General features: G+C 42.1%; 1 protein-coding gene across 1 annotated transcript in view; it reads right to left on the reverse strand.

Moving 5' to 3' along the window:
- The window catches only part of LOC140479119 (interleukin-20 receptor subunit beta-like), a 75377-nt gene that overhangs the window by 11906 nt on the left and 48385 nt on the right, over positions 1-15086 (reverse strand). The window contains exons 2-3 of the mRNA XM_072573059.1: positions 9705-9828; positions 119-306 (exon numbers count right to left, since the gene is read on the reverse strand). Coding sequence (XP_072429160.1) covers positions 119-306; positions 9705-9828 — 312 coding nt within the window. The remainder of the gene's footprint in view (positions 1-118; positions 307-9704; positions 9829-15086) is intronic.

Consider the following 15086-nt stretch of genomic DNA (forward strand, 5'->3'; position numbering starts at 1 on the left):
GATGCTGTATATTCTTAGATATGCCCACACAAAAAGACGCAGCCTAAATTTGCTTAACCATGTTACTAGTGTTGCTGTTGAAACAGAACAATTAGAGTTCACTGCATGGGATACTTACTCTCCTTACGATTGAAGAGTTTGCTGAGGTTTGCCCATTTGGAAGTGATGTTCCCAAGTTCTGCCCGTACCTTCAGGTCATAATCCACATCTGATGATATATCCATCGTGACATCACAAGATGTTTCAGTCATGCCAGAACATTCCGAGATCGCCACCCAAGTCTTCTTGTGATTTCTCTCAAACTCACTGAAACAGGGTAGGAGGAAGTACAATAAATGTCACACTAAATCTGCAGGGGTCTGGTCCCAACTGCTCCACACTCATCACTGCCTTTGTTTCCACACATTGCACATTTACCTTAACTACAGAATGGCAAGGAAGCTGCTCAGAGAAGCAGCTTCGGCTTTCCCCAAGTCTGCAGCCATTTCAAGCTCTCCATATCTGTGCAAAGCCAGCTAACATTGACCTAAGGCTCTTGTTCCCAATTATTATTCGTGTCATGGGATTCCGTATTTGTGAATTTCTGATGAAGTTCATACTGAGGCTGTTTTTCCCCCATTCATCTAATTACTTTCCAGTATACGCTACATAAGGTTCAAGCAGAGAGAAAATCAAAGTCAAGACCTGCTGATAATAACTGGGGAAGGATGATCACATGGAATTCTTGGCAGAAGAGGCACGATCTTCAGTAATGAGAAGTGGGCTGCCATGAAGTAGTGCGACTGCAAGTTATTGTAAAGTAAGACTTGTAAAATACATTACAATGTAAGTACCACTATATATTTCCTCTGAGATGGTACCTGGTCTAAACTACATGATTACAGATTGTAACAGACTGACTAGCTCCTTCCAGAGGCAGTCATATATACCCTAGTGGGCAGACTATTCCAAAGCTCCCAAGAGTCATATAGCACAGAAACACACTCTTCAGCCCAGCTCTTCCGCACCAACCAGATATCCTGAACTGATCTAGTTTCATTTGTCAGCATATGGCCCATATTTCTCTGATTCTTTCCTATTCATATACCCTTCCAGATGCCTTTTAAATGTTGTAATTGTACCAGCCTCCACTACTTCTTCTGACAGCTCATTCCATACACGCACCACCTTCTGCATGAAAAGGATCCCCCTCAGGTTCATTTTTCCCCTCACCTTAAAACTATGCCCTCTAATTTTGGACTTCCCTACCCTGGGAAAAAGACTTTGGATATTCACTCTATCCATACCAGTCACTATTTTACTGACGTCTATAAGGTCACCCTCGATCTCCTATGCTCCAAGGAAACAAGCTCTTTCAAGCTGACTGTCTTATACTGCAGGTATGAGCCCTACTCAGGCATGTGATCATGTAGGAGTTTGTGAATTGAAGACCACTGATATCTGGACTTCTGGCTGAAGAAATTTCTGACTGAATTCTGACTGAGGAAGTTAAAAATCACAACACCAGGTTATAGTCCAACAGGTTTAATTGGAAGCACTAGCTTTCGGAGCACTGCTCCTTCATTAGGTGGTTGTGGAGTAGTGCTCTGAAAGCTAGTGCTTCTAATTAAACCTGCTGGACTATAACCTGCTGCCATCTGATTTTTAACTGTGTACACCCCAGTCCAACACCAGCATCTCCAAATCCTGACTGAGGAAAGTTCTCACAAAGTAGGACTATAGGAAAAAGCAAGGTGCTGAGGCTAGCTAGACTAATTGGCTGCCTTCTGTACTATTGAGTCAATGATGTACTGAGCATTGAGAGAGTGACAACACTCAACTAGCTTCAAGATCATGATGATTGTCTCTCATTATTAACGAATTGTTGGAATTCACTGTGGCCCAGTGAGGTATTGGGATCAGACTGTGGAGCAGCAGGAACTGTATAACTTTAACTGTAAAGGCTTTAACTCAACTCTGTAAACTCTCCATTCGCTGCCCAAGATAATCTTCACCAGCTACTCATTGCTGTCTTGTTGTGCTTCACATTCCATGGAAATCTTATTTCAGAATGGACTGAGAGAACTTTTAGGTACAGCAAATTGCCTTAACAATGAGCAAACGTTATCCTTTATGGAAAACAATTTTTAAAAACTCATCTACTGCCCATCTTCAATCTATCTGTGAAACTATGTTTAAAGGTCTCTTCTCCTCTGAAGGGTGGCACAGTGGTTAGCGCTGCTGCATCACAGCACCAGGGACCCGGGTTTGATTCCAGCCTCGAGTGACTGTGTGGAATTTGTACATTCTCCCGGTGTCTGCATGGGTTTTCTCTGGGTGCTCTGGTTTCCTCCCACAAACCAAAGGTGTGTAGGTCAGATGAATTGGCCATGCTAAATTGACCTCAGTGTTCAGGGACTTATAGGTTAGGTGCGTTAGTCAGGGGAATGGATCTGGGTGTGTTAATCCCTGGAGGGTCAGTATGGACTTGTTGGGCCAAATGGCCTGTTTTCATACTTTATGGATTCTATGATTCTTTTCATCCAGCTTCCCAGCACCTTATTTTACAAGTCAATCTGATTTACAAAAGATAGGACCTGCATTTTTATAGTACCTTTCATAATCTCAGTTCATTATTTTACAGTCATTGACGTTTCTTTGAAGCGTGGTAATTATGATAACGTAGCCACCTTGCATGCAGCAGGCTCCTATAAACAGCAATGTGATAATGACGATCTAATTTGCTTTAATCATGTTGGCTGAAGGGTAAGTCTGGGGCATGCCGACATGCTCTTTATTGTAGTAGCTGAAATCCACACTACAGGGTAAACAGTTTAGTATCTCATCTGAAAGACCACCGTATGTAATACTGCAGCACCCGTTTAGCACTGCACTGGTGTGTGAGCTTAGATGTAAATGTTGAAGTCTCCCTGGATTGGATCCTGATGCCTTAATCTCTTAACTTTAAAATAGGCGTATTCTGAGTGGCAGTTGACACGATTATAGAATATCAATATGTAGTTAAAGAAACTCCCTATCTTCTTCCTTTCCTCCTCAATTTTAACTTGTATTTCTTCAAACCTGACAGACAACCACGTTGTCCTCAGTTCCAGTTAGCAACCTCAACCTTACTTTTTCCAAGTATATAAGCCTGGCCAGCAGGTGCAGTTGCTCCTGAAGTGAGATGACAGCTGTTTCTGAATCTAGAGGGCAGTGTTGTCATGGCTGGTCCAGAAACTTCAGAGGATAAAACACCATCACAGCCACCAGTGGGCATTGTAAGCCCAAGAGCAGTGGACTTTCTTTGCAGATACATCTTTCAGTGGAGCAGGTGAGCAAGCAGTCTTTATCTTACAACTGGGCTATTAGGGCTTGGAGTGGTAGTATCCTTACCTCTGGCCCAGAAGGCATATGTTCAAGTCCACCTGCTTGAACGGTGTGTCAGGAGATGTTAGAACAAGTTGATCAAAAATATCTACAACTGGGCACTCCCTTTATTCTCCTTAGCCACTGCTTTTCCCATATACATGGATGCAACAATATAATTTTTGAGTTGTGATTTCTCACATTCATAAATATTGTGCAGATATTACACTTTTATCCTTTGTTTCTCATGGTTAAAGTTTGTTTTCAGATAAGAGAATCTTCTCAAAACCATCCTTTCCCCTCAACCAATCCCCTGTCTTTTTCTGTTCTTATACTCCTTCTTTATCTCTAGCTTTCCTTACACTCTTCGCTCCAATATGATGAGAATGACCATGTACCATGGCCAGACAGTGACATGGAAGTTTCTAGGTCATGAAATGGTGCTACATAAATGCAAGTTCTTTCCACTTGGCTGAGGAGGAAAATAGGGTCAGAGGTTAAGGGTGAAGTCTTAGTCAGAGGGTAAATACTTCCTGTCAGATTGTTGGGATGGGTCAATATTCAGCTTGCGAGGGTTTTTGAGTTGAGGTGTTTATTAGGTTGGAGGCGGTTTGGTGGGAGGAGAAACAGTCATATTCAGTGGATTTCAGTGGCTAATCCCAGAGTTAGAACAGATTTTAACCAATGTCACATTCCAAGGTCCAGAACTACATGTTGAGGAATGTACTGAAGCTTGGTGCAGCTGCCGTCAAGTGGCAGTGGGAAAACACCACCACCTGAGGTCCTCCTGCTGAAGTTAATGGGGATCCGTTCAGTCAGTGGACCTTCTAGTGCCTCAAATGCATGGAAACTTTAGTTTGGGTCAAGTCAGAGATGCCTTTGGTTTGTTTGAATTCAGCCAAACCCCAATGTTTGTTGTTTCCTTGATATGCTTCTATACAGGAGTGAACAGCATTCGTGACTATATTTTTATACACACACACACACACACATTTATATATGGAGAGAGATTTTTATGGATAAAGTTTATTTTTGAAAGAAAGAAAAAACATTTCCAGGATGTGTGTCTACGCAAGTCCTGCAAATCTAGCCCAAATCTCTGATCTTGAACACAACGTTGACACAATCAATCTGGCTCCTAGCCAACACCAGTCAGACTACAAGAAGTTTAAATTCCGGACAGTTTAAACTCCAGAAGCATCCACTCCCTCCACCAAGAACATGCAATAGCAGTCAGGTGTACTATCTACAAGATGCACTTCAGAAATTCACCAAATTTCTGTGGGCAGCACAGTGGTTAGCACTGCTGCCTCACAGCACCAGAGACCTGGGTTCATTTTCCGCCTCAGGCGACTGACTGTGTGGAGTTTGCACATTCTCCCCGTGTCTGCATGGGTTTCCTCCGGGTGCTCCGGTTTCCTCCCACAGTCCAAAGATGTGCAGGTCAGGTGAATTGGTCGTGCTAAATTGCCCGTAGTGTTAGGTAAGGGGTAAATGTATGGGTGGGTTGTGGGCCGGTGTGGACTTGTTGGGCCGAAGGGCCTGTTTCCACACTGTAATGTAATCTAATCAAAGACCTTCAGACAGCACCCTCAAAACCCACGACCAGTTCCATTTCAAAGGACAAGGGCAGCAGATACATAAGAACACCACCACCTACAAGTTCCTCTCCAAGCCACTGACCATCCTGACTTGGAAACAGATCACTATTCCTTCAGTGTCACTGAGTCAAAATCCTGGAAATCCCTCCCTAAAAAGCATTGTGGGTCAACCTACATGATGAGGACTGCAGTGGTTCAAGAAGGCAACTCACCAACACCACCACCTTCTGAAGGGACAGGTAGTGAAATGTTGGCAAGTCAGCAATGTCCATGTCCCAAGAGTGTATAAAAAAGAATGACAGCATTTGTGCTACATCAGGGCTGTTCACAAGGTGCCGATGTGCAACAGAGACTTCAGTTCAGATTTTACATCCTGGAAACACACAGCCTATGTTTCTCTTTTTCTGTAACCTGGTGAAATCACAGACTCGTTGTCCACCACCATTCTGGTTAACATTACCCCTTACGATTATGCATTGGTTCTCCTCCACCATCCTAAGTCCTTTTGACCCCTGTGCAATATGAATTGTCCTGCTCTGCTGCCAGTCACTAAGGCTGATCCCTACCTGACTCCAAGTCGAAGAATGTCCAATGCTTCACTCTACTGCTATGAGCCTTCCATTGCCATTGGCTCCCTCGGTGTTTTTTTTATATTAAACTGCAGTCAGTGAATGTGTCACTTTGTTTCTTTGTGGTGAACCTACAATTAGTAACACCCAACTTGAAATTTTACATTTCACAAAGAAACATCCCACCAGTCAATTCTGGATCCAGGTCCAAGGTGTGAAAGTATTTCATCAATACATTGTGTAATTTAGCAAGCAAACGTGTTTAAAACTAACCCTGAAGTAAAATTAAACCCAGCAATCTATTCCACGGACAATAGAATGCAGAAAGAAACATGTTCATTCATTCAGCATCTTTCATAATCACTTTACAGCCAGTAAAGTACTTTTCCTTCTCGACATACTAGATTCCTACATGCTTGATATTAACCAATCTTCTTTCACTTTCTGTCCAGGCTTTCTTTCAATTTCCGTTTAGCTTGCCTCTGCTCTCTCAACACCTCTGACTGTGTCGAACTTTAACTATCAACTCCACTTACTGGTTCGTAAAATGACATTAATTTAATTTGTCCTGATCAAAGACCCTGCCTCCCTTTGCTGTATCAGGGGATTCAGTAATACCAGTTGTGGGCGGCACGGTGGCATAGTGGTTAGCACTGCTGCCTCACAGCGCCAGAGACCCGGGTTCAATTCCCGCCTCAGGCGACTGACTGTGTGGAGTTTGCACATTCTCCCCGTGTCTGCGTGGGTTTCCTCCGGGTGCTCCGGTTTCCTCCCACAGTCCAAAGATGTGCAGGTTAGGTGAATTGGCCATGCTAAATTGCCCGTAGTGTTGGGTAAGGGGTAGATGTAGGGGTATGGGTGGGTTGCGCTTCGGCGGGGCGGTGTGGACTTGTTGGGCCGAAGGGCCTGTTTCCACACTGTAAGTAATCTAATCTAATCAAAGCTTCTGACTCATTATGACTTGCTCCTTCTTTGTGACTTTCAATATGTACTGTCAGAGGAATTTGGACATTTCTCACACTGACAGGATATCACTCTAATCTTTAATAGATATGTGAATGCATCTAGGAGAAAGGTGAGGACTGCAGATGCTTGAGATCAGAGCTGAAAATGTGTTGCTGGAAAAGAGCAGCGGGTCAGGCAGCATCCAAGCAGTCTTGGATGTGAATGCATCTAGTCTCATTACAATAGCTCCAATAGTTCTCTTTAAATCCTTGATATTTTTCAACATATCCTTCTGACCAGCACTGAACTAAGTTGGATGAAATGAAGGTATCAGAGTGTATTTCATTCCATTCTTACTGAGAAAGATTTTTAACATCTCTGATGTAAACTAAGGACCATTGCCAGAAACTAAAACATTCAGTAACCCATAAAGTGTAAACCAACTTCTCGAAACTTCAATAGTTTTGGTACTTGTGCTACTGGGCACAGACTCATCAGTGATCTGCTTGTTGCAGATATTGACCAACACAAGGTACACACTCTCCTTTCCAAATCTAAGAAATTGAAATGTATCCGGTCCCAGGATGTTCTAAGCATTGAATGAAAGAAACCTTTGATAGATTACTGCTCATTCTAAGACACAATTGGTAACTTTTCACCAAGTCTTCAATACCTCCATCTAGATTGGATATCAAAAATAGCTTCTTGCTACTGGTTTCATACAGACAATGCCTGGGTGTTTTTGATGAAATCACTCTTTAGTCTTAAACCCACAGGGAATAAACTTGACCTACACTCAGTTTATTTGTGTGTGTGAAATACTCCTGCAGGTTCTCATTATCCCACACGTTAGGTCAATCATTCGTGACATAATTAAGCACTTCACTGAACACCACACCCTTGCGAGTCTCTTCAATGATTTCTCTGGCAGACACTGAAATTTCATTTGTAAACATAAAGTCACTGGCATATTCACAGGAAACCTACAAAGAACATCCATTTTTGTGTGATCTGATGAGTTATGAAATTACATTGATGAACGCTCAAAATCAACATCCATCTTTGAGGCCACATTGCCACTCGGGATGGAAGACCCTTCTTTGAACCAACAGTGATCAAAGAGGCTTGGTGGTCAGGGAACAAAATGAATTTGATTCTGTGGAAGTATTTAGAATTAGAATTAGAGTTGGAATTAGAATTAAGTTTAAAGTATTTGTGCAATTCCTTAATGCCATTTAAGATCCCCAGCGCCTCAACTTTGGAGCAATTTTGCTTTGAGTTTGTTAAAAGTGCACAAAATCGAAGTACAGGCTTGCTCACACCATCTTCCAATCTATGAGATAACTCCACACCTAACCCTGTGGTGAGGCACCACAATCTAAAACAAAACATTTCTTTTTTTTTAAAAAAAGGAGTGTAGTGGATCAAACCAACACCACTAGCCCAGTCCTCTCATCGCTTCAGCAAGTGTTTTTTGACTTTCCACAAATCACTCATTCTTTTCAAACATTGGGCAATAGATACAGGGAAGACTATCTGCTAAAGTAAACTAATCTATTTAAAATGGCAGGGGGAGGGGAAACTAACCAGTGACACAGAAGGGAGGGAAACAAGGGCAAAAGTAAAGGACAGATGAAGAAATAAGAAAATTGATAGGGAGAGAATTCAAGAACAAGAATCAAACAAGGCCATATTGCAACATAATGCAAACAGAACTAAGAATGTTAAAAAGACAATCCTTAAGGTTATGTGGATCATTCGCAATATAGGTGGGATTTGAACCCAGGCCTTCAAGCCCACAGGTAGAGGCATCATAAGAGTATCAAAATAGATTTGTTTTAAAAAGGGTACAATAAAAGATCATTAAATTAATTCTTTGGATGACCGATGTGGGAGGGAGTTCAAAATGAGGAGAGACTGAGTAAATCGTGTTCTCTGGAATTTACAAGAACGAGACATTAAAACATACTGAACACGTTACAACATCTATTATTATCAGAGGGTTTGACAGGGTGAATATTGACAGTCAGAGTCCCCTGTCTTGAGTCTAGAGCGAGGGACTGTAGTCCAACGTTACAGAGTCTGTCATTTAAGACTCAGATAAGGAAAAATTCTTTCCCTCAGATGACTGTAAATCTTTGGAATTCTCCACCCAAGAGTTCATGGATGCGCTGCCATTGAATTTAGTCAAGACTAACATTGACTAACATTGACAGATTGTTAGGAACTAAGGGAAACAAAGTGGGAGAGAGCAGGAAGGTGGAACTGATGAAAACATTCGGCCATGATCTTACTGAATTTTGGAGCAGGTTCATTAGACTTTGTGACCTGCTCCAGCTCCTATTACTTGTTAAGTGATGGTTACAATAGAGGGAAAACAGGACAGCCAATGTGCACAAAGTAAGGTCCAACAAACAGCAATAGGTAAATTGCTCATCAACTGGTATGACAAAGACAGATTAAAGGACAAATATTAGTCAAGGTTCTAAGAGTGAGTACAAATTCCAATCAAAAGACTTGGGTCCATAATCTAGGCTGCACTCCAATCCATTTATGAAGGAAATGCCGCACTGTCAGAGGCATTGTCTTTGGAAATGATGTTAAACTAAGGCACCAATGGCCAATTCCGATGGATGTAAAAGGTTGCATGGCACTAGTTTGAAGTCAAACTTGGTATATTTCAACGACTATCACTAGAACAGGGTTACATCACACCATCACATTGCCATCTGTGGGATTTTATTGTGTGCACATTGGTTGCTGCATTTCTTCTTTTACAACCATATATCATTTGCTGTTAATAGGGTTTCCAACTGTGACCATAAATGTATCCCTCGAGGTTTTGTCACATGACTTGGCCAATTAGTAGGCTAACACATCCATCCTTGTGGTTTAATGACTTCCACTACAAACTGGAAATGAAAAAGACTCATTACCCTGTTGGACGATGGTGAAATGCCAGCCACCCATTTTCAATAATGGTGAGGAGAGATGTTCAAAGGAGGATACAAAAAGAAATGCAATCCTTTATAATGTCCCTGTGACTTTTCTCTAGTGTTACACACAGCAGTGTGCTGGAGGTTGAACTTCAGTTCCTGGAGACTCCAGACTAACCGTGGAGGATTGGTAACTCTTTCTGTCACAAGCATCCAAGTCAATGCAAGTCCTTTAATTCTGTAAATGCTAAAAGGGATAACGCACGGACCTTTCACACAATCATTCAATCATTTGGTATCGTACATACCCTTGAAACTTTACTGAGTAACTGATCTCTCCCACAGGAACTTTCACAGGGCTCCACCTCAGGATGTGCCTCATGTTGGTCGAATTTACAAACACGTTCTTGGGTTTTGGCAGTTTTTCAAGGCCTACAGGTTCAAGAGGCAAGTAATCAAATCCACTTGAAACACACACAAAACATGCAGATTATAATGTTAATGAAATTTGTAACCATATCCCTTCATACATTTGTCGAGAGGGTGAAGGGATCCTAACATGTAAAGACTGGCTGGAAATTGTTCCCATGTGCCATGTGGAAATCCCAAGGGGATTTGGACATTATATCTGCAACTGTTAGTGAACATGAACTCTGCACCTGGTTCCACATGGGGACTAAGTGGCAGTATCAAATTGCTAAACTGGATAGATTTCAAATAGATTCAGCAATCCAAGACTGGGCATGCATGAGGCATCGTGGGCCATAAGCAGCAGAATTGTACTTCAGTACAATCTATAACCTCATGGCTCAGCATATCTCCCTGCTCAACTGTTACTGCCAAACTGGGTACAAATGTTGGTTCGCTGAAGAGCACACAAGGGCAAGCCAGGAGTTACACCAGGCACACCTAACACTGAAGTCGAGTGTGGGGTACTGGAAAAGCACAGAAGGTCAGGCAGCATCCGAGGAGCAGGAGAATCGATGTTTCGGGCAAAAGGCCCTTCATCACCCCACTCTTGACTCTAATCTCTGGCATCTGCAGTCCTCACTTTTGCCATAACTAACAGTGAAGCTAATACATACAACCACTTGCATGCCAAGAATCAGAAGTAGCATGCAATAGACAGGGCTAAGTGATCCCACAACCAATTAATCAGAGTTAGGCTCTGCAGTCTTGCAACTCTCCAAGACTCATTAACAGTTTCCAAAGCCATGATCTTTATAACCTTGAAGAACAAAGGCAGCAGGTCCATGGGAACAGTAACAACTCCAAGCATTCCTCCAAGTCACACTGTTTTGCTTTGAAATTATATTACACTTCCTTTATTGCCATTCAGTCAAATTCCTGTAACTCCTACTCCATGATACAGTGCAACAGACTTGTGATGAAAGTTACAGATCATGGTATAAAAGGGACAATAGCAACTTGGATACGTATTTATTGAGTGATAGGAAACTGAGAATAATGGTCAATGGATTTTATTTTATTGGGTTGGAAGGGGCTTGGAGTTCCCCAGGACCTTTGCTTTTCCTTTGCTTTATATTAATGATCCGGGCCTTGGTGCGGAGGGGATATTAACTTGGAAGAAATGTAAAATATGAGGAGGACAGGATTAAACACCACAAGTTGAAAAGCAGAAAAGTAGGAGTGGACGCATTGACTGCGGATGAGCAGAGAAGTATGAGATAGGATAAATAGACAAAGTTTTTTCCCTGGGGTCGAGGAGTCCAGAAATAGAGGGCATAGGTTTAGGGTGAGAGGGGAAAGATATAAAAGAGACCTAAGGGGCAACCTTTTCACACAGAGGGTGATACGTGTATGGAATGAACTGCCAGAGGAAGTGGTGGAGGCTGGTACAATTGCAACATTTAAAAGGCATTTGGATAGGTATATGAATAGGAAGGGTTTGGAGGGATATGGGATGGGTGCTGGCAGGTGGAACTAGATTGGGTTGTGATATCTGGTCGGCATGGACGGGTTGGACCGAAGGGTCTGTTTCCAAGCTGTACATCTCTATGACTCTAGGTGATGCACTTTGGTCAGAAGAACATTGAAAGACTGTATGAAATAAGGGGTACAACTCTAAAGGGGATGCAGGAGCAGAGCGACCTGGGTGTTTATTTGCAGTGAAGGTAACAGTTGGAGAGAGGAGTTAGAATCATAGTCATTGCCACAAACGACTACAGCACAGAAAAAGGCCATTCAGCCCAAGGAGTCCGCGCCAATCAAAAACAACCAGCTGACTATTGTAAAGCTATTTTCCAGCATTTCACCAATAGCCTTCAATACCACTTTACCACTTGTGTATCTGTGAATTATTTAATTGTTATGAGAGCTTCTGCTTCTATCACCCTCAAAGGCAGTGAGTTTCCTTTTCTCATCATACACTGGGGGAAAAAAATTCCTCACATCCTCCTTAAACATCCTATCCCTTACCTTAATCTGTGCCCCCTAGGCATTGATCCTCTGTCAAAGAGAAGCGTTTCTTCCTTCTACTCTGTGTATAAATTTACACATCTCAATCATGTCACCTCTTCAGTCTCCTGGAAAACAACCCCAGCCTATCCAATCCCATGTCCTAACAAACTCTCCAGTCTAGGTAATATCCTGGGACACCCAATCTGCACCCTCTACAGTGCTATCACATCCTTCCTATCATGTGGATTCCAGAGGTGCATGCAATCCTCTAGGTTTGTGGCCTAATCAACTTTTTTTTAAATATAGTTCCAATACAACCTCGTTGACCTTACTCCATGCCTTGGCTAATAAAGGCAGATATACCAGGTGACATCTTAACCGCTTTATCCTCTTGTGTCTACAACTTAAAGTCCCTCTGATCCTTGGTACTTCCCAGGCTCCTACCATTCATCATGCATTCCCTTGTCGTGACTTAATAAAGTGTACAGTATTCTCAGTGGTATTAATATGGGGAAAGATCAATAAGATGATATTGAACTTATAGAAGACAAGTGTTAGACACCAGCTGGAGGAATGTGTGCAGTTCCAGACACCACTTTAAGCAAAAGTGTGAATGCACTGTACAGTGTGCAGAAGTGATTTTCAAGAATCATTCCATGGATAAGAAACTTCAGTTATAAGGATAGATTAATGAATTTGGGATTATCCTCCTTGGACAGAGGAAGGTTGAGAGGAGATCTGATAGAGGTTTACAAGTTGTTGTTGAGGAGCAAAGAACATGAAGCATGAGATGGCTGTGGTTGTAAAAGGGAGCAAGGGAAGCCCCAGTAAGCTGGCAAGGTTTCATTTGATCTTGCAACCTGCATTTTACGATACAGTAAAATAGTAACATGACGCGTGTTGTATGGATGGATCGGGAGGAAAAATTGCCTTCAGGCTTACGGTTCCCAAAACTCTCCATCACTGACATATTCATTCGCTCAAGTCTGGGACTACTGAGAGAGATTGATAGCTATGATTAGTCAACCACTCCATTATTGCAGTATCATGCGACTACCAGGATAATAGAAGGCACACTAAATGCACCCTGGTCTTCTTTTCATCTCACAATTCCAATGGTCCTATGTCCTTAAATTGCTATTTCTAAGGCCAGGCCCAATAGTTTCAGGACCTTCATGTATAATATATCAATAAATTAGTGTTTAGTTAATCAATTAGATATAAGGGAGTAAATTTAAGATTAAATAAAGAGGGAGATTTGTAATTAAAGGATTCCTGATATTTCTTTAAATTAACATCAGGGACATACAGATAATAAGAGTTAAGTTAAACCTTTATGTTATGTAACATATAAAATAAAGTGACATGAGTATAAAGGAAGGAGCTGATTGACAGAAACATTAAAAAAAGTGATAATAGGAACAGGATTAGGCCATTCAAGCCTACTCTTTATTTTAATATGATCAACCAACTCAGTACACTGTTCTCCATTTCATCACATGACCTTTGATCCTTGAGCCATAAGAGCAATCCTCTTGAAAATATTCAATGTTTTGGCTTCAACTGCTGCCCATGATAGAGAATTCCACAGACTTATCATTCTCTAGGTGAAGAAATTCACCTGATCTCAGTTCTAAAAGACTGACTCTGTATCCTTAGACTGTGACCTCTTGGTTTGGACTTTCTGACCATTGTTCCTTCCTTCTTATTGTTACGCTGTCTAATTCTGTTAGAATTTGAGAGGTTTTGATGAGATCCACCCTCCTTATTCTCCAAAACTCCAGTGAATATAGTACTAGCCAGTCTCTCTTCATCCTGCAGTCCTACCATCCCAGGAATCAGTCTGGTAAATGCGTACTGCACGCCCTCCCTAGTCAGAACATCTGTCCCCAGATAAGGAAACCAAAACTACACACAATACTCCAGGTGTGGCCCTGTAAAATTGCAGGAAGACATCCCTGCTCTTGTTCTCAAATCGTCTCACCATTAAGGCCAAGATACCATTTGCCTTCTTCACTATCTGCTGCACGTGGTGTTTATTTGAGTGTTGGGTTTATATCTCATAACCTAGTAAATAGTCTCATAAACAGAAGCATAACAGTGCACATCAGTGTCTTGGAATGCTTTTCCTATTACATGAGGCAATTTCAGGATGCTTTCCATTTCCTAAAAGAAGCACGTGAGGATGAGCCACCAGCTGAAGGAGCTCGAGCTCTGGATTTCAGAATTTCAATAGAAGCTGGTATCACTGCAGTATATCCATGCGTAAAGGGTTTGCATACATGGCCACCAGACAGTTGAAGTGCAGACAGACAAAGGCAGAATGGGTGAGCACTGGCAGCTAAGGAGGACAGATGGGTAGTACAAGAATGCCCTGACTGCATCTCAATCTCAAAATGGAATACTGGGGGCAGGAAGTGGGGCATTGATTTCCACTCAGAAATCCACAATCCACAAAAGGCCCTGACCTAGCTGACCCGTCATTTCAGCCTGTTACTGCCCCACTGCAGTTATAATTTCCCGCTTGACTGTGTTTTCTCTCCCTGCATCCAGACTCTTTCTAACTATATTCTTGATTTCTCTGCATCAGGTTCACAATGTGTAGTTTCCTGGCCTTGGCCATGTCCTGCTCATCACGGATGTGCAACCAGTCTATAGGTCCATCTCCAATCTGGATGATCTGAAGGCTCTCCATTTCTTCCTTGAAAGGACAGCCGAACAGTCTCTATCCATTAGCACCATCCTCCTTCACATAACTTTAAAAAAATTCTCCTCTCACTTTCTCCAAATTAAAGCTGGTGATTTGGCCACCAGTTAGATCTTTCTCTTTGTGGGGTATGTGGAACATTCCTTTTTCCACAGTTCTTTCTCCAGTAAATTGATGATGTCATCAGTACTCCTGTCTGAAATTTGAAAAATTAATCAATTTTAATTCTAATTTTCATCCTTCTCTCCCTTTACTTCATCCATCTCGGACTTCTCCCTTCCCTTTCTTCACTTCTCTGTTGCCATTCCTGAGAATGGACTGTCCACCAATATCCAGAGGCCTATCAAATCCCAGTTACCTTGACTGCATTTCCTCACACCCTGCTTCCTGCAAGATTCTATTCCATTTCCTGTTGCATCTATTCCAGTGACACCACATTCCAAAGGGCACTTTATGATAAGTCTTCATTTTTCCTCAACCAAGGATTTCCTCCTAACTGTGGCAGGGCCCTCAGCCATATGCAACCCATTTCCTGCACTTTTGCCCCTTCCCTTCCTATCTC

The sequence above is a fragment of the Chiloscyllium punctatum genome, chromosome 6 (assembly GCF_047496795.1).
Source record: "Chiloscyllium punctatum isolate Juve2018m chromosome 6, sChiPun1.3, whole genome shotgun sequence".
NCBI lineage: Eukaryota > Metazoa > Chordata > Chondrichthyes > Orectolobiformes > Hemiscylliidae > Chiloscyllium > Chiloscyllium punctatum.